Genomic DNA, 21,663 nt, shown 5'->3' with positions numbered 1-21,663 from the left:
CATGAGGCTAAGCTTACCCTTCCAGCCAAAATGTAAGATACCTTTCATGGGAGACACACGCAAAAATACATGTTCTCCTACACTAAACTCTAAAGGTCAACGTCTTTGATCTGAATAAGACTTTTGTCTACTCTGAGTAGTTAGCAAGTGATCTTGCATTATCTTGACCTTTTCAACAACTTCTTGAATTAGATATGGGCCTACCAACCTAGGCTCTCCAACTTCAAACCACCCAATCGGTGATCTACAATGCCTCCCATACAAGGCCTCAAAAGGTTCCATTTGAATACTAGACTAATAACTATTATTATAAGCAAACTCTGCCAAAGTGCAACACACCTTCAAAATCAACTACAAAATCAGAAACCTTTCCTGCTTGAATCTCCTCCACAATTTTCCTTAAATGAGGGTCTTCACCTTGAGTGACCTTAATGGTATCCATTAAAGTGGAATGAGCATGAACATGAGCTAGAAGTGATTTAGTGCTTGTGACCTCAAATCTCACTCCATTAGCTACAAGATCTTGGAACTCCTTCACTACAGGTTTCATAACTTCAACACTATGAGCTAGGCTACCCATAGACTTTCTACTTAAAGTATCAACAACTACATTTGCTTTACCTGGATGATACAAGATTGTGCAATCATAATCTTTTAATAGCTCCATCCACCTCCTTTGTCTTAAATTCAAGTCCTTCTGCTGAAATATGTACTTAAGACTACATTTGCTTTACCTAGATGATACAAGATCATGCAATCATAGTCTTTTAAGAGCTCCATCCACCTCTTTTGCCTTAAATTCAAATTCTTCTAGTGAAATATGTATTTAAGACTCTTATGATCAGTGTAGATCTCACAAGTTTCACCATATAGGTAATTCCTCCAAATCTTAGGAGCAAAGATCATTGTTGCCATCTCCAGATCATGTGTAGGATATTTTGCTATGCCTCTTAAGTTGTCTAGAAGCATAAGCAATCACTCTTCAATGTTGCATCAAAATATACCCCAGTCCAACTCTAGATGCATCACAATAAACCACATAACCACCACTACCCGAAGGTAAGGCTAAGACAGGAGCATATGTCAAATAATCCTTTAACTGCTAGAAACTTTGGTCGCATGCATCATCCCATTGGAACATAACTTGCTTTTGTGTTAATCTAGTTAGAGGAGATGCATGTCTGGAAAAATCTTTAATGAATCGACGATAGTATCTTGCAAGTTCAAGAAAACTACGAATTTCTAACATCAATGTAGGCCTAGGCCAACCCTGAATTGCTTCCACTTTCTTCATATCTATGCTTATCCCATCCTTAGATACTACATGACCTAAAAAAGGCCACACTATCCACCAGAATTCACATTTAGAGAACTTTGCATGCAACTTATGCTCCCTCAAGGTTTGCAAGGCTAACCTCAAGTGTTGCTCATGCTCCTCTTTACTTTTAGAATACACCAAAATATCATCAATGAAAACTATTACAAAGTGGTCTAAAAACGACTTGAAGACTCGATTCATCAAGTCCATAAGAGTTGTAGGGGCATTGGTTAATCCAAAAGACATAACCAAAAATTCATAAGGCCCATATTAAGTACGAAAAGCTATCTTAGGAATGTCCTCCACCTTTATCTTCAATTGGTGGTATCCAGCTCTCAAATCAATCTTTGAGAAACATTGAGATCCTTGAAGTTGATCAAAAAAGTCATCAATGTGAGGTAAAAGATATTTATTCTTCATTGTCACCTTGTTTAATTGTCGATAGTCAACACATAAACAAAGTGAACCATATTTCTTCTTGACAAACAACATTGGTGCACCCCAAGGGGAACAACTAGGACGAATGAAACCCTTGTCAAGAAGATCCCTTAATTGCTCCTTCAACTCCTTAAGCTTGGTTGGAGCCATCCGATATGGAGGTATAGGTATGGGTTGAGTTCCTGGAAGCAAATCAATTCCAAACTCTACCTCTCTATCTGGTGGTATACCATGTAACTTTTCAGGGAAAACATCAGGGTATTCGCATACCACTAGGACTTGCTCCAACTTTGCTACTGGCACACTAACATCTTTTATCATCATAAGGTACCCTTGACAACCCTTCCTCAACAACCTGTGAGCTTTTACTGTCAAAATCAAGTTACTTGATGACTAACTTTAATCACCCTAAAACACCAAGGTTGGTTCCCTCGTCATATCAAACTTCACCACTTTATTGTGGCAATCTAAAGTAGCATGGCAAGAAGCCAACCAATCCATACCTAAGATGACATCGAAGTATACCATATCCAACTCTATAAGATCTACCATCAACCATTTTCCCTCTAACAAAATCTCATAAGATTTGTACACTAAATTTACTAGTAAGAAGTGACCCATTGGCGTAGCCACTACCAAAAGCTCACCCAGAGGTGATGGATCTCTCCCTAAAGCAGTTGCAAAAAAGGAAGATATAAAGGAATGTGTAGCTTCAAAGTCAAACAAAACATGTGCATCTCGAGAGTCTATGGAAAGTATTCCTATCACAATGGCATTGGATACTTGGGCATCCTAATGAGTCAAGGTGAACACATAAGCCTGTCTTCCACTTGTTTGTCCTTGTCCTCTGCCTCCTGATCCTTTGCCACCTTGATGTGACCCATTTAGGGAACATGATGTGTCCAACTTGCCAACATCAATAGTAACCTGTTGATCCCTACCTACAAGGTCTGGCATGCGCCTCTCCACACGTAACACAAGTAATAAGGGTCCAATCAGAAGTCGTACGATACTGTGAAACACCTCAACTATGAGCTTTATTAGCTGCCTAGCTAGCTTGAGTGACCTATGGTTGTTGACCTCCATGTTGGCCTCGACGATGTTGGTTAGTATCATCTCTAAAACCTCCACCACCATGGCCATGATGGTCACCATGAGATGTCTCTGAGTGAAACCTCTTGCGTGAGTCACGAGAATTTCCACCCCTGTCTCTGTTTCCTTGCTCAACAGTTAAAGCTCTATTCAAGGCCTGATCATGAGTCATGTCACCATGTCTTGCAATCGCCCTGAACAAGTAACTCTTCAAACCTTCCAAGAACCTCTGAACTCATAACTTCTCAGTAGCCACCAAGTGTGGTACATATCTAGAAAGTTGCATGAATTGGATATTATACTCCATCATTGACATATGATTTATTTGCACAAGTGTCTCAAACAGGAAATGAGTGGTGTTTCCTTTTATTCCAATCACCTTTCCATTCTTGAGAGTGACACAAGGATGCAATAAACTTGATGAATTTTGGAACAATGGAGGAAAATGAGTGAAAGATTGAGAGATGAAAAATGGGGAAGAAGATGGAGGGTTTGAGGGATGTGGGTGGTTGTTATATATATATATATATATATATATATATATATATATATATATATATAAGTAAAGTGAAATGGTGTGTTTCACAAACATATCATTTAGAAATAAGTGGTAAGCAAAAAAATGCAATGTTAAAGAATAAAAAACACACCATAGGTGTAGTAAGTAAGATAACACAAGAATCATGAAAAGAAAGAGAGGCATCCCGAAACCAACATGCACATGGATTTTGAAGATTATAAAACTAAAAGTTCATTGGGCATCCAAACGCGTAACTTGCATCCCATCTTGCAGAAAGAAAACAAACAAAACAATCACTTCAAAAAGCAAAGTAAAAACTCATGACATGGTTTTCCCAACTCTTTGCATGCTTTTCAAAACCAAAGTTGACGTCCATAAATAACCATGCAACATTTAACACTTTTTGAAAGAAAGATGGTTTCTTTTCCTCATTTGCAGATAACGAAAAAACACCCACGTCAATTCCATAGAATAAAAATGCATCTTGGAAGGTAGAATAAAGAAAAACATGAGAATGAAAATCAGAGAGAGAAAAGGTAGAGTAGAGAATAAAATGAGCAATGAATTTACACTTGGTGGAAATTTTCACTTGCACTCCCAATACTTTACTTCTCAGTTTATTGTTTCAACTTCTCAAGCTCAGAGTACTCTATTTCTCAATTTTAGTGAGTAACCAAAAAAACTTGCACACACGATATATAAAGAATAAAGCAAGCCCTATGTCCTGCCTTCACATATTCAACTTCAAAATTTCAAATTCATACCTTTGTCAAGCTATTTCCACCTTTGCATAGTTTTTCCATGGGCCAAAAGCTTAAGGTGGATAGAAGAAAGATGACAATCCATTTTTTGTAGATACTTGTATCATGTTTGCTGGAAACTGTCACCAAGGCATTCGCGTTTGCAGCAAAAAAGTATTGTCTACCAATCTCAATGTTTGTTGATGCGTTTCTATTTACTGCTTTACAATTCTAGTTGTTTTTTAATTTTGAAGTGTGTAATGCTTGAGCCTAGCACATTTTCAATGAAGCATTGCTAGGGCCCAATAACACTTTCGTTGACCCAATAATCATTCCCAAAAAGGTAAGTTTTTGCAAAAGGTGTGGTTTGTCAGATGCTTGAGGTTGTGCCACGTGTCCAAAGTTGCCCTAGAAGTGACTTCAAGGTGTACAATATATAGATATAGAGATTCCATTGATTTTTTTTTTCTTCAGAAAATGATAGAATGAGAAGACACTCCCAATACTAATAGGTATGGTGCCCTGCATGTTGGGACTGCCAGCAGAGACCCACCTAGAGGAGTATTCAGACCCAAACCGCATGAATTTAGTGATTTCTCCGGTACTAAATTATGTAGGATATTTATAGACTAAATTGAAACCTCTACTCTATATTCGAATCGAATCAACTAATAAAATATAATCTATAAGTATTATATAAAGAAATAGTCCAGCAAAATTACATTTTTGCCCTCGTTGGCTGCCTGGCACGTGTAATTTTTTTTTGGTTTTTTGGTCTTTTCAAGGGTAAACTTTGTTGCTGAAGATGGAGAGCAAGAGAGGTCTCTCGTTTCCCTCACATGGAGGGTGTTTTTATACTTCTGTTGTGGAGTAGTTAAATAAAAAAGCAGCCAACTTCAAGCGCGTGAAAGACAACTACAGGAAAAGAAAAAAAAAAAAAGAAGCGTTAGACAAAGAAGTTGCACGGAAAAAAAAAGGAAAACCATCATATCATAAGATGGCATGCGTCCAGTTCAAATCATTTTTTTCTTATTAGTAAATAGATTGTAATATTTAAAAAAAAAACATACATGTTGAATGATAAAATATTAAAATTAAGTGTATCATAATTTTTTTTTATTGAAAATCATTCAGTTAATATCTTTAGAGTAGCCGGAGTAATATTTTTTATATTAAAATTATGGTAACATATATTGTCAGTGTTTTTATTTTGTTTAAAAAAAAACACTTTTTATAAGAAGATAAAATTTATTTCTTAAAATAAATAAAAAATTGTGTTTTTAAACAGAAGTAATTTAGATAAATACATTAAATTTAAACAAATTGATTGATAATAAGAAAAAAAACAATTAAATTATAATATTATTTATTATTTGTACATTATATATTAATAATATTAATATAGGAATCTTTTTTTTACACATGTTTCTTCTTTGCTCTTAGAATTTGTGTATGACATCTCAATCTTATAGTTCATCCAAAATATACTTTTGCCCTTATTTTGGTATGTTTTGTAATTACTATTTTAGGTAGTAAGGATTTAAAGTTTCTTGGTTTGGTCTAAGATATACAAACTATTGCTATAAAAACTCATTAGCTCAATTGTGTTAAATATTCAAATGTTGATTTTTGGATTCTATTATTTGCATATTTCTCAGTTATTTTATTTTATTATTATATGAAATCTTAATAAAAGTTACTTTTAATTTCAAATAAAAGCTTTGGTTGGGGTGCAGTTAGGGAGATGAACCGGGTGTTATGTTACAAAAAAAATAAAGATATTTCTTAACCACAACAAAAAAGTAGAACACAATTAACATGGAAACGGGGGCATGCCTGTCAAAACTTTTTTTTTATTTTCTCTATCTTTTTTTTTCTAATTTATTATTCTTATTATTATTCGAAGGAACACTGGGATTGAATTAATAATATAAAAATGATATTAGCCTTTGTAGTAGAAATGGAGAGAATTCAACTCATTTCATTCACCAAAAAGTAGTTTGAAAAAAATACAAATGACTTTTTATACTTTTTGAAGTATTTTACTTTTTAATCTAAGCATAAAAAAATAACGGAATGACATGTGCGTATGCACAGATAAATTTGATTAGTTTAAAAGTATGAACCTAATGCAAAATATTTTTCTTAAGCGTAACAATCACTTAAATTTATATTTAACCAAAATTTTAAATTAATCTTAATTTGAAGAAAACAAAAAACACAATCAATAAGAAAATAAATGACATGACAATTTTATTGGTTAAAAAAAATAATACCAAAATCCTCACAATTTATTGGTCTCTTTTAATATCTCTTTTAGAATATCTTATATTATTGACATGTCTTAACCAAGAAAAAAAATAAAAATTTTACAAAAACGTACTATTAAATATAAAAAAGGGAAAAAGAGAGAGAACAAAAGAAGGAACACAGGAAGTACTATGCTTGACATGAATGATCTTAGCCTTTGCTGTAGAAATAAAGAAGATCTAATTCTTTTTATCTACCAAAATATAATTTTAAAAAAATACAAATGACTTTCTATAGTTTTTGGAGTATTTTACTTTTTAATTTAAAAAAAAAAAGAAAAAATAACGGAAAGATCCATGCATATGCACCTGATTATTACTCAATTAAAAAATATTTTTCTTAATCAGAAAAATACATCTAGGATTGAACGTCGAAACCGCAAGTTCGTTCACGTGCCAGCCTTCAAATTTCAAACTCCCGCTCAAACTCCCCCAACATTTCAAATTCAAGCCCTACTCGACCGTTAGACCCTTTCCATCTCCAATTTAAAACCCTCATTCTCCCATTACAAGCCTTTACGCAGCCATTTCTCTCATCTCTCTAGACACTCCCTCCGTGTCATGGAGCCCCAAACCAAGTACCCCTTACAAAGCAGCAGCGCGGCCAACGTTGCCGCCACCGGTGGCGGCAAAAAAACCATCGAGGAAATGTACCAAAAAAAGACGCAGCTGGAGCACATCCTCCTCCGCCCCGACACCTATGTAGGCTCCGTCGAGAAGCACACACAGACGCTGTGGGTGTACGAGAACGACGAGATGGTGCAGCGTGCCGTCTCCTACGTCCCCGGCCTCTACAAGATCTTCGACGAGATCCTCGTCAATGCCGCCGACAACAAGCAGCGTGACCCCTCCATGGACGCCCTCAAGGTCTCCATCGACGCCGAGGCCAACACCGTCTCCATCTTCAACAACGGTGATGGCGTTCCCGTGGAGATCCACCAAGAGGAGAAGGTCTACGTCCCCGAACTCATCTTTGGCCACCTCCTCACCAGCAGTAACTACAACGACAACGAGAAGAAGACTACCGGGGGACGCAACGGCTATGGCGCCAAGCTCACCAACATCTTCTCGACTGAGTTCGTCATCGAAACTGCCGATGGAAAGCGCCAGAAGAAGTATAAACAGGTCGTCATTTTCGCCCTCAAAGTTTGTCTCTTCGTTTTTGTGGGGAGTGCTAGGGTCTAATTTTTAATTCGCAACACTTCTGAGGTTTTTGAACCCCCAATTTGGAGCGAATTCTTTGATTTTTGGGGTGTTGATGTTTGTGTTTTATGATTGGTGACATGGTTTGGGTTCTTGGTTAGATTAGAATGTTAACGATTGCTGTTTCTTCAATTTTGGGTCTGTCTTTGCGGTTTATTTGCTCATTTGTCTCGATTGTTTTTTTGTTTCAGTAAATGAATCTAGATACATCAATTATTAATTCTGAAGTTTTTTTTTTCTAATATTTTGTTACACTTTTACTTTAATTTAGATGAAATTTGTTAATTGAGTATCCTGCTAGGGTTTATGATACTTTGATTTGATTGTTTTCCTCTGTTTTACTTTTGGGAATTGAATATTTTCATGTTCTAGGTAGAAGTTTGTATATGAATCTGGTTTTTTCCTCTTTTACTTGAATTAGTTTTAATGTGCTAATTTAGGATTCTGCTAGGGTTTAATGATACTTTGATTGTTTCCTTCGATTTATTTTTTGGGGATGGGGGAGTTTACAAGTTTTGGGTGGAAGTCTGTATATGAAGCTGGATATTGTAATATTTATGGGTGTTGCTGATGGGATTGATTGGCTGTGGTTGAAAGGTGTTCTCCGACAACATGGGGAAGAAGTCTGAGCCTGTGATAACAAAATGCAAAGTTGGTGAGAACTGGACTAAGGTGACCTTCAAGCCTGACTTGGAAAAGTTTAAGATGGACTATCTTGAAGAAGATGTCGTTGCTTTGATGAAGAAGCGTGTGGTGGACATGGCTGGGTGTCTTGGAAAGACTGTTAAGGTTGAACTCAACGGACAAGTGATCCGTATGAAATCATTTCGTGACTATGCTGATCTTTACCTCAAATCAGTGGAGAAATCCAGACCAGTGCCTCTTCCAAGGTTTGTCTCTATGAAATTTGTTTTTGGAGCCAGTGTAATTTCTTCTTTCCTTTATTACTATGCTAACTTGGTTTTGTTGTTGTTAATAGGATTCACGCAAAAGTAGGTGAAAGGTGGGAGATTTGCGTGAGTCTAAGTGATGGGCAGTTTCAACAGGTGACTAGCGAGCTAATGAAGCAAAGTTACTTCTTGGTAGTTATTGTTATCTTTTTGTCTTACACACCGTTAATTTGTTTTTACCAGGTCAGCTTTGTTAATTCCATTGCTACAATCAAGGGTGGGACTCATGTTGATTACGTCACCAATCAGATTACAAACTTTGTGATGAATAAAGTAAATAAGAAGAAAAAGGATGCCAATGTCAAAGCTCACAACGTGAAGAATCATTTGTGGGTTTTTGTCAATTCACTTATTGACAACCCTGCTTTTGATTCTCAAACTAAGGAAACTCTCACGACTAGACTGGCTAGTTTTGGTTCTAAATGTGATATTCCTGAGTCGATGCTGAAGGAAGGTTTGTTGTGCTACATTATTGTTGTTCTCAATATAATCAAGCCACAAGAAATGGTGTTTTAAGCTTACATGTTTCCATTTTTTGCAGTTGCCAATTCTGGTATTGTGGACACCCTCCTGTCATGGGCAGATTTTAAGCAAAGCAAAGATCTGAAAAAATCTGACGGGACAAAAACTCAGAGGCTTCGTGGGATTGTGAAGCTAGAAGATGCCAATGATGCAGGTGGAAGGAACTCAGAGAAGTGCACCTTGATATTAACAGAGGGTGATTCTGCTAAGGCCCTTGCTGTAAGTTGTCATTAGAGAGAAAGGCCCTTGTCCATTTTTTGCATTTCTATAAACCCTAGTAATGTTCTTAACTACAATTGAAATTTATAAGCCAATAGCCCACCAGTTTCAAAGTATTTCTACTTTGAAACATGTGCTATACGAATTTTCTTTAAATAGCCAGTTTCAAAAATGATTGTCTCATCAACAAATAACCAAATTTCATTCATTTTTCTTCTTTACACTCATGGCTACATCTTCTGCTGTTTATAATGATTTTAGACTTTTGACATTATTATTTATTTATACATATATGAAGATGGCTGGCCTCTCTGTTGTGGGTCGAGACCATTATGGGGTGTTTCCATTGAGGGGGAAATTGCTGAATGTACGGGAAGCCAGCAGTAAACAGATAATGGATAATGAGGAAATTCAAAATATAAAGAAGATTCTTGGACTGCAGCAAAACAAAGAGTACACAAGCGTGAAGTCTTTGAGATATGGTCATTTGATGATTATGGCTGATCAGGTGGGTTTATTTAGATATCGTACTTTTGTTTTGCTTTGTCTATTGCTTTCACGGAGATTATAATGGTTCAACTTTCTGGGTGGTTCAGGATCACGATGGTTCACACATCAAAGGGCTATTGATAAACTTCATTCATTCGTTCTGGCCATCACTGCTAAAAGTTCCATCTTTTATGGTTGAATTTACCACTCCTATAATAAGGGTTAGTAGAGTTTTGTTGTTATCATCATGTTTATAGAACTTCATGGTTTTCATATTTTGAATTCCCTGTTTCTGCAGGCTTTTCATTCAAACGGGACAAAATTATCATTTTATTCCATGCCTGAATATGAATCATGGAGAGAAAGCTTGGGGAATAATGCAAATGGTTGGAAGATAAAGTACTATAAGGTTTGTTGTTGTAAGCTTGGGGAACCTTGAAATTTGTTTGAGTTCATTCTGTGTTCAGTTTTAGAGTACTTACTTTGTTTCTATTCTTTCTCTACAGGGTTTGGGTACAAGTACTCCTCAGGAAGGGAGAGAGTACTTTCAAGATCTTGATAAGCATAAGAAAGACTTTGTTTGGGATGATGAGCAAGATGGAGGTGCAATTGAGATGGCATTCAGTAAGAAAAAAGCTGAGGATAGGAAGATCTGGATTCGTAATTTTGAGGTGTGAAGTTTACCAATCAGACAAAATTCATTTTATTTGAGTGGGAAGTGTTTACCTGAGGAATATTTGCTAATAAAAATTTACCCCCTGTTCTTGCAGCCTGGCACTTGTCGTGATCATATGGCCAAATATATAAACTACAGAGATTTTGTTAACAAAGAACTTATATTGTACTCCAGGGCGGATCTTCAGAGATCCATTCCCTCTATGGTCGATGGCCTCAAGCCTGGCCAAAGGAAGATTCTTTTCTGCTCATTTAAGAAGAAGTTGTTCAAAGAAATAAAAGTAGGCCAGTTTATTGGTTACGTTTCTGAGCACTCTGCGTACCACCATGGTGAGCAAAGTCTAGCTAGCACAATTATTAATATGGCACAGGATTTTGTGGGTAGCAACAACATCAATCTTCTTAAACCAAACGGTCAATTTGGTACTCGTAACCTGGTGAGATGGATCTGTATATATGATTTTGATTTAAAACCTGCTTCGTAACTTGTATTCATCGTGTAATTTGCTCTTTTTACAGGGAGGGAAGGATCATGCTAGTGCTAGATACATCTACACTGAACTGAGCACTATCACTCGTTGCATATTCCATGAGGATGATGACAAGCTTCTTGAATACTTGAATGAGGATGGGCGGTGTATTGAGCCTACATGGTATTTTGTTTACCCTTTTTTTTTTTTAATCACTCTTTAGTTTATGATTAGTATGAGTACCGAACTTTCTCAAAATTTTTGTTGTCCGGCCTCACAGGTACATACCAGTCATACCGTTGGTTCTTGTCAATGGTAGTGAAGGAATTGGGACAGGCTGGAGTTCTTACATTCCCAATTATAATCCAAGGGACATCATTGCCAATGTTAGGCGTTTGTTGAGTGGGGAGACAATGGTGCCAATGGATCCATGGTACAAGGGATTCAAAGGAACCATTGAGAGAAGCCCCAAGGAAGGTGGATACATAGTCAATGGCTCAGTGGAGGAAATAAATGAACACAATTTCAGAATCACTGAGCTGCCTATTCGCAAATGGACCCAAGATTACAAGCAGTTCCTTGAGTCTATAACTGATGGGTCACCTAATGTCAAGGATCCATTAATTGATGTAATAACCTGACCTAAAAACATTTCATCACCATGCGCACAGTAAATTAACCCGTGTCAAGTTTTCTTATGATAATTTTCTTTTTGCAGGATTTCAGGCAGAATGGTGATGATGCAACTGTAAACATAGAAGTCAGGATGAAGCTTGAAAAAATAGTGGGCATCATGCAAGAGGGTCTACTTAAGAAGTTTAAACTCACATCCTCTATTAGCACAAACAACATGCATCTATTTGATGCAGAAGGGAAAATTAAGAAATATGACAATCCAGAACAAAGTACAACCTTTATCATGTTAAGTTTTGAATTATATCAATTAACAAATAATGTTTCACACGCTCACTGTTTTATGTGATTTCTTATGCAGTTCTTGAAGAGTTTTTCCCCCTCCGGCTGGAGTATTATGAGAGAAGGAAGGTGAGTTTTGTGTTTGGTAATAGGCAGGTCCAGGTCTTTAGATTCCAAACCCTCTATTAATGTGAACTGAAATGCAATTTGGTTATGCAGAACCATATATTGAACAACCTTGAACGACTTTTGCTGATTTTGGACAACAAAGCTAGGTTTATATTAGGGGTTGTGAATGGAGAAATTATTGTAAGCAACAGGAAGAAAGCTGATTTGTTGATTGAGCTGCAGCAGAAAGGTTTCACTCCCATGCCTAGGAAAGGTAAATCTGCAGAACCCCAAGTTGCTGGGGCAAATGAAGATCAAGAAGATGACAACACTAGAGAGCAGGAAACTGAAAGTGTTGAAGTAGCGAAAGGAGGTGACTATGAATATTTGTTATCCATGTCAATTGGAACTTTGACCCTCGAAGCTGTTCAGAAGCTGCTAGCAGAGAAAGCAGAAAAAGAGAAGGAGTTCAAGATTTTGAAGGAAACACCATCAAAGTCTCTGTGGTTGAAGGATCTAGATGAGCTTGAGAAGAAACTTGATGTATGTTACTTAATTTCATAATCGTAAGTTATATTAGAATAATGATTTATTATCTTTTAATGATTATGTTTTGTGTATTTCAGGACATAGATAGTATAGAGGCCGAGGAGGAACGAAAAAGATCAAGTCAAGCAAATAGAAAGACCAAAGAAGCTTTTACAAAAGCAGCTAAGAAGCCACCACAACCACGGAAGTATACTAAGAAGGCCAAAAATGTTGAGCCAGAGAATGATAATTCTTCAATGGAAGTCGGTAAGTCTGAAATCTGAATTATGTTTACTATGCTACTATTATGTGTATATATCTTCCAATTTTGATATCTTTATGACTAACTTTTCTCTACTTGTCTTCACCAGAGAATGTTGCGGAAGTCGTTAAACCAAAAGGCAGAGCAGGTTCCAACAATACCCAGAAGAATACTCTGCCGGTATGCCAGTTGCCAAATCTTCTTCCAAGTATAGTTTGTTTGGTGCAAGTTGTTGAGCTCTAACTCTTGTTATATTATATTATCAGGTTGCTGAGGATGATGAAATTCTATCACTTCAAGAACGGCTAGCTGCATACAACTTCGGAGCATCTAGTGATATATCAGCGGGTAAATATTTTTGGACCACTGTAGTTTTGAATCTTCCAATTAATTCCCATATAGCATATGCATGTTAGTGCTTAAGTTAGTATTTACTTCCACAGGCATGGAAACTGAAGAACCTCCTGCACCTGCTGAGAAGAAAGAGGCGCCAAAAAGACGGGGTGCTGCTAAAAAGAAGTCAAGTGCCATAGTGTTGGACGACTCAGATAGTGATAATGAAATTCATGATGTTGAGGACGACGATGACAACTTTGAAATCATGCAGCCGGTTGCCCTAGAAGCAGGGAAAAAGAAAGGAGGGAGAAAGCCTGCTGCTCAAAATGCCAAGAAGGCACCTGCTGCTGCTTCTACCAAAAAGAGAAACGTAGGTGGCAAGCAATCTCAGTTATTGGGTCAAAAACTCATAACTGATATGTTGGAAAGTACAGGGATATCACCAGAGAAGAAAGTGAGGAAGATGAGGGCGTCTCCATTTAACAAGAAAAGCAGTTCTGTGTTGGGAAGGGTTGCTGCTGCTGACAAAGATGACAGTGTAAGTGAAGACTTGTCCGGTGATTCTGCTGGCTCTTCTCCAAGGATCACAGAGGAGGTGGTTGAGATTGCACCACCACCAGCAAGAGCTAGACCCCAGAGGGCTAATCGTAGGCAAACGACATATGTACTGAGTGAATCTGAAAGTGACAATGATTCTGATGTTGATGAAGATTATTCTGATTTCGAGGAAGATGAAGACTAGGAAGGAAGGTGTGCTTTGTAGAAACCTGATCCTGCGTCTTGTATGCAGTCTTAGTCTTGTGGATTTTAATTTCCAAATGATACTTGTGAACGTGATGAGTGAGTTGCACTAATCTGTATGATTTCGGATATGTTTTCATGATGGAATGAAATGAAATAGATTTATCATTATGTACAAATTAAGATTTGTTAAAGGACCCGAGTTAAAAAGTTGTTACTGAGGGCATACATTATTGGCATAGTATCAAGTTTCGAGTTGTAAATATGCAACTTTATCTAAATATTTATCAATTATCAGTGTTTTAGTTCTCAAAATAAATATCGAACTGAAGTTTCAGGATCACATAGGTCTCACAACCTCTGTCAACACTTTCGCAGGATATGTTCCACGATGTTCATTTCACGTCGTATTTTAACGTTAGCTGATGGAACAAGGTGCGTAACTTAACTCTTTCGTATATGTTTTCTATGAATAAAAAAAAATCTCAATGTTTAAAACTTTCGCATGATATGTTCCACGATATACGTAGTAACTTGACATTTTTGTGATAGAAAATTAGTAAACTTTAATTAATCAATCATATCATATGATTTGATTTAATTGAATACTTGATTGATTTATTTTTTATAATTATTTATAAAAATTATGAACAAATTAATATGTTTATATATAATTATTAATAAAGTCAATTATTCTTTTGGTGTAGATGTTTTTTATTCCTAAACTACCATTTGTTTTTCCCCAATGATTCTTATGAATATTCAAAACGTAACTGTTTGTCACTATCCTTCAATTGTTTTTCCTTTTTTTTTAGTTTTAAAGAATACAGATAGAGCCTCTCTTTCAACTAGTTTAAATAATTGGCATATTTAATTTTAATTTATGTATATGTATAATTAAATTATTAAAAAATATATAATAACATTTTTTAAATGAAAACTAATGTATTATAAAACAGAATGAACTATATCATGCTAAGAAATAGAAAATACAAATTTAGCGTAAAAAAACAGAATAAAAATTTGAGATGGAATCTCCTTCATCAGCTAAGTTTCAAAAATGTTAAAAGCCATATTGGCTAACCTATCAACAATAAATATATAAGTTTGAGAATGAACAAACAAATATATGTTAATGTATTTTTCAATTTAATATTTAAATTTAAGTTTATGTTTAATTATATAAATTATTAAATTATATATAATAACATCAATTTTAAAATATTTAAATTAACAAATTGTTTTGTAATAATTTATATAATAGTAACATAATTAAAATATAAGAAAGACATTTATACATAAGATCCAAGAAATTATAAAATCTGATGTAGTATATATTGTTTGAATAAAAAAAGTTATTTGAATAATTTAAATATTTTAAATTTAATATTATTACTACTATTTATTACTAAAAATTATTAAAAGTTAATTTGTTAGTATTTTTGGTAAATAATTAAAGCAAAAAAGTTCAATCAATCAAATAATAAATTAAATGAAATAAAATGATATAATTGAATAATTAAGGTAACTAATTGATTGTCACCAAAATTTATTAAAAATTACTATGTATATTAAGTTATTAAAAGTTTTAAGATTATTATGCATTAACGGTTTATATTAAGTGTAATTTTCATAGAGTTATATTACACTGGTTTAATTTGATCCCTCCGCATATATACTACCCAAAGCAAATTTACAAACCATACTTCCAATAACATAACCATTATCATATTTACACTTTGCTGAGTATCATTTGCCTGGACATTTAAACTTTCAAATGCAGACAGAGATGGCGAAGTTTTCAGGGACAATTGATGTACATTGAAGAAACTTATGCTGAAGAAAGTTGTGAGCTTTAAAAGCCTCAAGATGTCACATTCCTTCTAGATGAAACTTAAAATGATGCCATCTTTACAATTTTCCCTTGAAGTTGTAACAACATTCCTTCTAGCATTATCTGTTTCCTTGCTACAATTAGTATCTACTTCTACACTACCTATCCATCTAACACTTATATCATAGAGAAGTCTTCATCTAACCCATCTATTTCTCCTTTAAGTCTATGTTGTTGGATGATCAAAACAGAAAGAGTTGTAGAGAAGTCTGATCCTGAAAGAACATCCCCTATTGGTCCCAATTCCGGGCATTGTTGCCAATCATTCATTCCCCTTGTCAAAATAGAGTTCATTCCTCCTTCTCTTCCAACAATAACCAATGAGTATTGCCCTTCAAATGATCTGAGAGTGGAGAAGGTCTCAGAAGCATTTGCAAGATGCTTCTCCATATAGGAAATCCTACCTCCTCCGATCACATGCCTTTCGTAGAACTGTGTAAAGCATTCATCATCCAACTGCTTCTCCTGCTCCTGCTCTGGAAGGATGATCCTGAACAATGATGAGGATTCTACACTGCTATCTTCCAGGAATCTTATTACTGTGAGCTTAACTTGTGGATGCTGCGCTACACGGCTAGCGTAGGCAAGTGCTTCCCTATCATCTTTTCCCCCAATGAATATGACTCCCACATTTACTGCTACTTGACATCTTGTTATATGCTCAACTGATCCAAGGCCTCTATCTACTAGAATCCCAACAGAACAAGGGGCATTTCTTAGTACCTGTTCAACAAAACATCAATTTAACGCCTATTGAAGAAGTTAATGCTTGTTGTGTAGCAGGTACTTTATAAACCAAAGATAACTTGGAACTTGGAATTATGATGCTATAAATTAAAAGTAATATTGTCTTTCACAATTGTGATTAAAGTAGACATAATTTTTTAATTATATATGGCATATGCTTTTGTGTTAGCACTAGCAATTTAATTATAAGAGATATTGCTAACACTTACTGCATAACCCCGATTGATTGTTTGATGGGTTACATATACTGATAGTATATTACTCTTTTTTAGTCTCTAAAAAATAAATCATCTTCTGTTGATCCTCCATTTATAGAAATGCATCATATGTAGTCCTTATTTTCATGAACAAAGGATCAAAAGGAGATGATTTTTATGAATGACAAGGACCACAATTGACATATTTCCCTAAATGAGGGACTAAAGACAAATATTGTCCGATGTACCGGGATTAAAAACATATTTAACCCTTAGATTTATAAATTCTAATTTCTATTATTTGAAATGTATGCAGTTAAAATTGAGGCTCTTCAAGTTTTAAATTATGAAAATTAGATAATCTTTCTAGAAATTTATCAATTGCAAAAGACTTTGTTAATGGCAATGCAATTACAAACAGATGCAAACTGCAGGTTACAAATGAAATACAAATTTAAAATAGTGTATTCTTAAATTAACCTCTCTGGAAGTAGGTTCTTCAAATCTTGTGTAATTCCATAGCACAATATATTTCAGTGAGTAGTATGCTAGAGTTAAGAAAATCTTCCATTCCTTTTTGTTAATAGTATCAAAGATGTATTAAGGTTCTAGTTCTTTAGACATTACCTTTCGGTTCACGTATCTGAACCCTGAATTACCACCATCCAATTTTCCATCCTCACGCTGACTCCTGTGGAATGGCAATATGATGAGGGCAACCATCAAGTCCTCTGCTAAAATGCAAATGTCTTGTGGCATGCTAGTGATTGTTGAGAGTGCCATGGTTCTTTTGAGTGTAATGCCATCATCATTCTCCACCACATAGGCTTGAAATAAGTTGGTTACTTGGTCTCTCATGTCCATGACTTCTTTGTCTTTCACTGTGGTCGTGTGCACTCCTTCATCCCTCTCCAATGTGTCTGATAATTCATCAGTGAGTTCAATCATGTCAGTGACATATAGCACAATACTGGTGTCAGCCGTCCCTTTCGTGATCTCGACCAAGTTAATGGAGGCAGGAACATTCTGAGGTCCTTGGACACACAGGAGGATCCTTAGCTCACTTAAAGGGTCAAGCAATTGAAGCGCCAAACGATGAGTAGGTGCTCTTTTCCTTGCACGTTTAATGATTTTTGCCACAATTGTTGGGGCAGGCAAAGTTGTTAAAAAGGTTGCAATTACCATGACAATGCCGGTGGACATACTTGTAGCACCACAACCTATCTGGTAATTAGTAAAAGAGCAAGATATGAGCTGAGTAGTGGAAAACATGATTTCAAATTTCTATTACTTTTGTGTTATAATAATCCTAAAAGTTATATAAATAAATAACTACTAGTTATCACATAGTTGTTTCTATCTGCTGCATACAACAGTGGCATACAGGCATAGATTCAGACTTAATATATTTTTTCTTTGATTAGCTTCTACCTTCTGGCATTAGATGCATAATGTTCTGATCCTATCATAAGTTTTCAGATTCATAACACGTATTTCATATAAGTGACAAAGAAAAATACCCCGGTACTTGGCATTATTATAGCGAAACAGTCTCCTCCATGCCTTTCTCATTGTTAGAAGCATGGTGCTACATCAATTTACACATGAAATATATATATATATATATATATATATATATATATATATATATTACATTGACATGCATATAAGTAATTGAAATCAAGTTACACTGAAATTTCACAATTTTTTCACCAGGATCATGTTAGTCCAGAAAGTGTGCTATAATAAACACACAAAAAATTGGTATGATGACTAAACAAGTGTTTGAATTAGAAAAGAGAGGAAATTTTAAGCAGAAAGACTGACCACTTTGATAGCTAAGTAGATTTGCAAATGGCCCTTAGTGACAAGGAGCATTCCAATTGCAACGGATTCGGGCCAGTGAAAGCCCAGCATGGCACCAGAAATAACTGTTCCAGCAACTTTTCCAGCTGTTGCCACTGTAAAGAGCACAACTAGTCTTATCCATGTGAAAGCATTAGGTGCATCAATCATCGTGAAATCAGTTTCATACCCCATCCACAGGAAAAAGATGGGAAAGAAAATAGTGGTCATCAAATAATTGATTTTGGTGATAACCCATTTGGAAACTCTACCCTCCCTGGGAACACAAAGGCCTACTAAAAAAGCACTTAAGATTGGATGATAGTAATACATAGTGGTGGAGGCACACATTAAGACCATGAAGGCAAGTGAGAGTATCAAGTGTGGGCCTTTCATGGGTCTACCTTCAGGGTTTTCATTACCAACCCACTTCATAAGGATTGGTGAAACCATGGCAGTGAACACTACCTGCACCACCACTGCACACCCCATTTGAAGGGACTTCTTAATGTCCATCTTGTCTTCCAAATGGTGGCAAAATTCAGGCAATGGAAGAACAATGTACCCAATGCAAAGGATCAAACAGCACACAAAATCTGAGTGCACCCCTGCTCCAATCACAAGCTTCCCTATGTCGGATTTGCCTATTTTGAGCTGAGTTATTAAGCGTGTCAGCACTGGCGAGTCTGTGCTAGCAGCCAATGTGGCGAAGCAGAGGGTGAAATCTATTAGCCTATGATGACTTGGGAAGTATCGAAAAATCGGTGTTGAAATTCCTGTCACGACCAACGTGCATAAAACTCCTGTAAAAGCAACCTTAGTGTACCTATTTGGTCGTGCAAACAGAGCATGAGGATCCATCTCTATCCCCAATGCAAACATATAACATGTCATTCCAAAATCAATGATAAACCCAAACGTTAGGTTGAATTTCGCGAATAGTCTACGTACGAATCCTATTCTCCCCACAACTAGTCCTACCTGCACAAATGATAAATCACTTCATAAGAAAAAATAAAGCCGCATTTTTTTCATTGTTATTTAATAGCTTAAATATATTTTTAATCTTTATAATTTATTTTTTTTATTTTTATCTTTGAATTTTTTTTAATTCTTACAAAATATGTTTATTTTATTTTTGGTTCTTAAAATGATTTAGATAACACTTGAACTGTAAAAAAATATTTTAAACAATAAAAAACAAACACACACATTTTATAAGAATTAAATAGTTAAATTAGAAGGATGGCCAAAAATATATTTAAGGCTTAATTAAATCACTTGGAGAGAAAGAAAGCTCACAATTATGTCTGAAGTAATGCGTGGTTGTTTATAAGGCTTCAGTAGAAGATGTAAACCATTGCACGCAATCACCATTCCAATGTATATAGCAAAGTTTTTAGCTAATTCCAATATGAGATTGCCTAACTTGTCTCCACACACAGTTGCTTCCATGGCCTTCATTGGCAAGCCAAAAGCCATTTTGACAAGCCAAAAAAGTTTCTTGCTCTTTCTTCTTTCTTTTTCCTTTACTTTTTTCTCTAGATGACTATCTTTGCTTTTTGAAATTTCTTCTTCTTCGCAGCCTTGATGACCAGGGACAACATTTTTTCCTTCTTGGTTTTGTTTTGTTAATGAGTAATTAATTGTCACCAAAGCTTTTTCAGTGGCTGTGATTCATAGCTTTGTTTCAGGAGACAATAGAGGAGCACTATTGATGAGGATAACAAGGCTTATGTGTGTTGTGAATTATGAACCGGAAAACATGGTTAAATCACAAATGTTCCACTTCATCCCTATCACTAATTAACTGCATCCTCACAAGCATTCTCTTAAAAAATGATTCCCTACACATTTGAATGTGTCTTTTGAGTGCGGTAGTAAAAAAAAAAAAAAGGTATATTAACCAAGTAAGATAGTCGTTTATTAGATATTTCACTTAGGAACGACATAAATATGTTTGATCAGATCAAATAAATACAAAAATTTTATGAGGATAAAATTAATATTTTTAAAATTTTATAGTCCAAACATATTTTTACCCTTATACTTGTTTTCATTTACAAAATTTTAAGCAACTCATTTTTTCTAACTTCAAATAAAAACCTTCCAATTTGTTAATTTAAACTGTTCATTTTTTATATTTAAAAAACCTACTAATTTGTTAACTAAAATTGCCCATTTTTTAAATTCTACTGATTCGTTAATTAAAACTACCCATTTTTTAAATTTTAAAAACCCATTATATTTATAGATAAATAATATCTTCACTTTGACTTTTATGTATGTTTACACATGTATAGAGAGGAATTTCAGTAAAATAATATTGAGGAGGAATTCAATGACACAAAATCTAAACTATTAATCTAAAATAAAATGATTCTATACAGTTTATACCATCATCCTATATATATAATAACTTTTATATTTTATGACAATCAATCAAAACAATAAATTATTGGATTTGATTTAATTGATTGTTTGATTTATTTAACTTTTTACTTTAATTTTTTTAAAAAATTATTAACAAATTAATTTTTGTTACAGTTTTTCCCCAATAATAAATATAAAAATATAATTAATAACATTAATTTTATTTTAAAAGATATATAATATTTTACTGTTATCAATTAATATTTTTAAAATTAATTTAATTTATTAAATTCCTTTAATTATTCAATTTTTGTAACAATTTTTTCTAATAATAAATATAAAAATATAATTAATAACATTAATATTTTGAAAAAGATAGATATATAATATTTTATTATAATCAACTAAATTATTTTAAAAAAATTAGATATATAATATATTTTTGAAAAAAAATATTATTTAAGTCGTATAATATAATTATAGAAAAATCTTGAGTCTTATTATAGCAAGTTTTGACTAGAGTTATAAAAATATTTATGTTCATATCAAATTATTTTTTTATATTTAATTATAAAAATTCCATATATGGAGAAATATTTTTTATGCATAAAAATATTTATGCACAAATTAGAAATAAAAACTGAAAGTATTATACAATTTTTTCCAATAATAAATATACATATATTATCAATAACATTAATTTAAAAAATAGATATATAATATTTTATTGTGATCAATTAATGATTTTTTTAAAATTAATTTATTACTTCAA

The 21,663-nt window shown here is 34.4% G+C and overlaps 2 protein-coding genes across 3 annotated transcripts; one reads left to right on the top strand and one right to left on the bottom strand.

The window, feature by feature from the left end:
• Positions 1–6,917: 6,917 nt before the first annotated feature.
• On the top strand, positions 6,918–14,058 carry LOC114371237 (DNA topoisomerase 2-like). 2 transcript variants are annotated; one of them, XM_028328692.1, is made up of 19 exons: positions 6,918–7,542; positions 8,218–8,510; positions 8,600–8,666; positions 8,754–9,024; positions 9,112–9,311; positions 9,610–9,819; positions 9,908–10,021; positions 10,099–10,209; positions 10,307–10,471; positions 10,571–10,912; positions 10,995–11,128; positions 11,226–11,574; positions 11,664–11,850; positions 11,940–11,989; positions 12,080–12,511; positions 12,595–12,763; positions 12,868–12,938; positions 13,025–13,106; positions 13,187–14,058. In XM_028328692.1, the coding sequence occupies exons 1-19, from the start codon at positions 6,979–6,981 to the stop codon at positions 13,834–13,836; spliced, it is 4,461 nt and encodes a 1,486-aa protein (XP_028184493.1). In that variant the 5' UTR covers positions 6,918–6,978; the 3' UTR covers positions 13,837–14,058. The 2 variants fall into 2 exon arrangements, with proteins under 2 accessions (XP_028184493.1, XP_028184494.1); XM_028328693.1 differs by having other exon boundaries at positions 6,919–7,542; positions 13,202–14,058.
• Positions 14,059–15,582: 1,524 nt separating this feature from the next.
• LOC114371413 (cation/H(+) antiporter 28-like) lies at positions 15,583–20,000 on the bottom strand. The gene is made up of 4 exons (XM_028328869.1): positions 19,821–20,000; positions 18,501–19,499; positions 17,301–17,897; positions 15,583–16,452 (listed from the first exon to the last, which is right to left on the bottom strand). The coding sequence occupies exons 1-4, from the start codon at positions 19,998–20,000 to the stop codon at positions 15,847–15,849; spliced, it is 2,382 nt and encodes a 793-aa protein (XP_028184670.1). The 3' UTR covers positions 15,583–15,846.
• Between the last annotated feature and the right edge of the window lie 1,663 nt (positions 20,001–21,663).

The sequence above is a fragment of the Glycine soja genome, chromosome 10 (genome assembly GCF_004193775.1).
Source record: "Glycine soja cultivar W05 chromosome 10, ASM419377v2, whole genome shotgun sequence".
Taxonomy (NCBI): Eukaryota; Viridiplantae; Streptophyta; class Magnoliopsida; order Fabales; family Fabaceae; genus Glycine; species Glycine soja.
The sequence above is the reverse complement of the archived record's forward strand: the minus strand, read 5'-3'. Positions and strand labels throughout refer to the sequence as shown.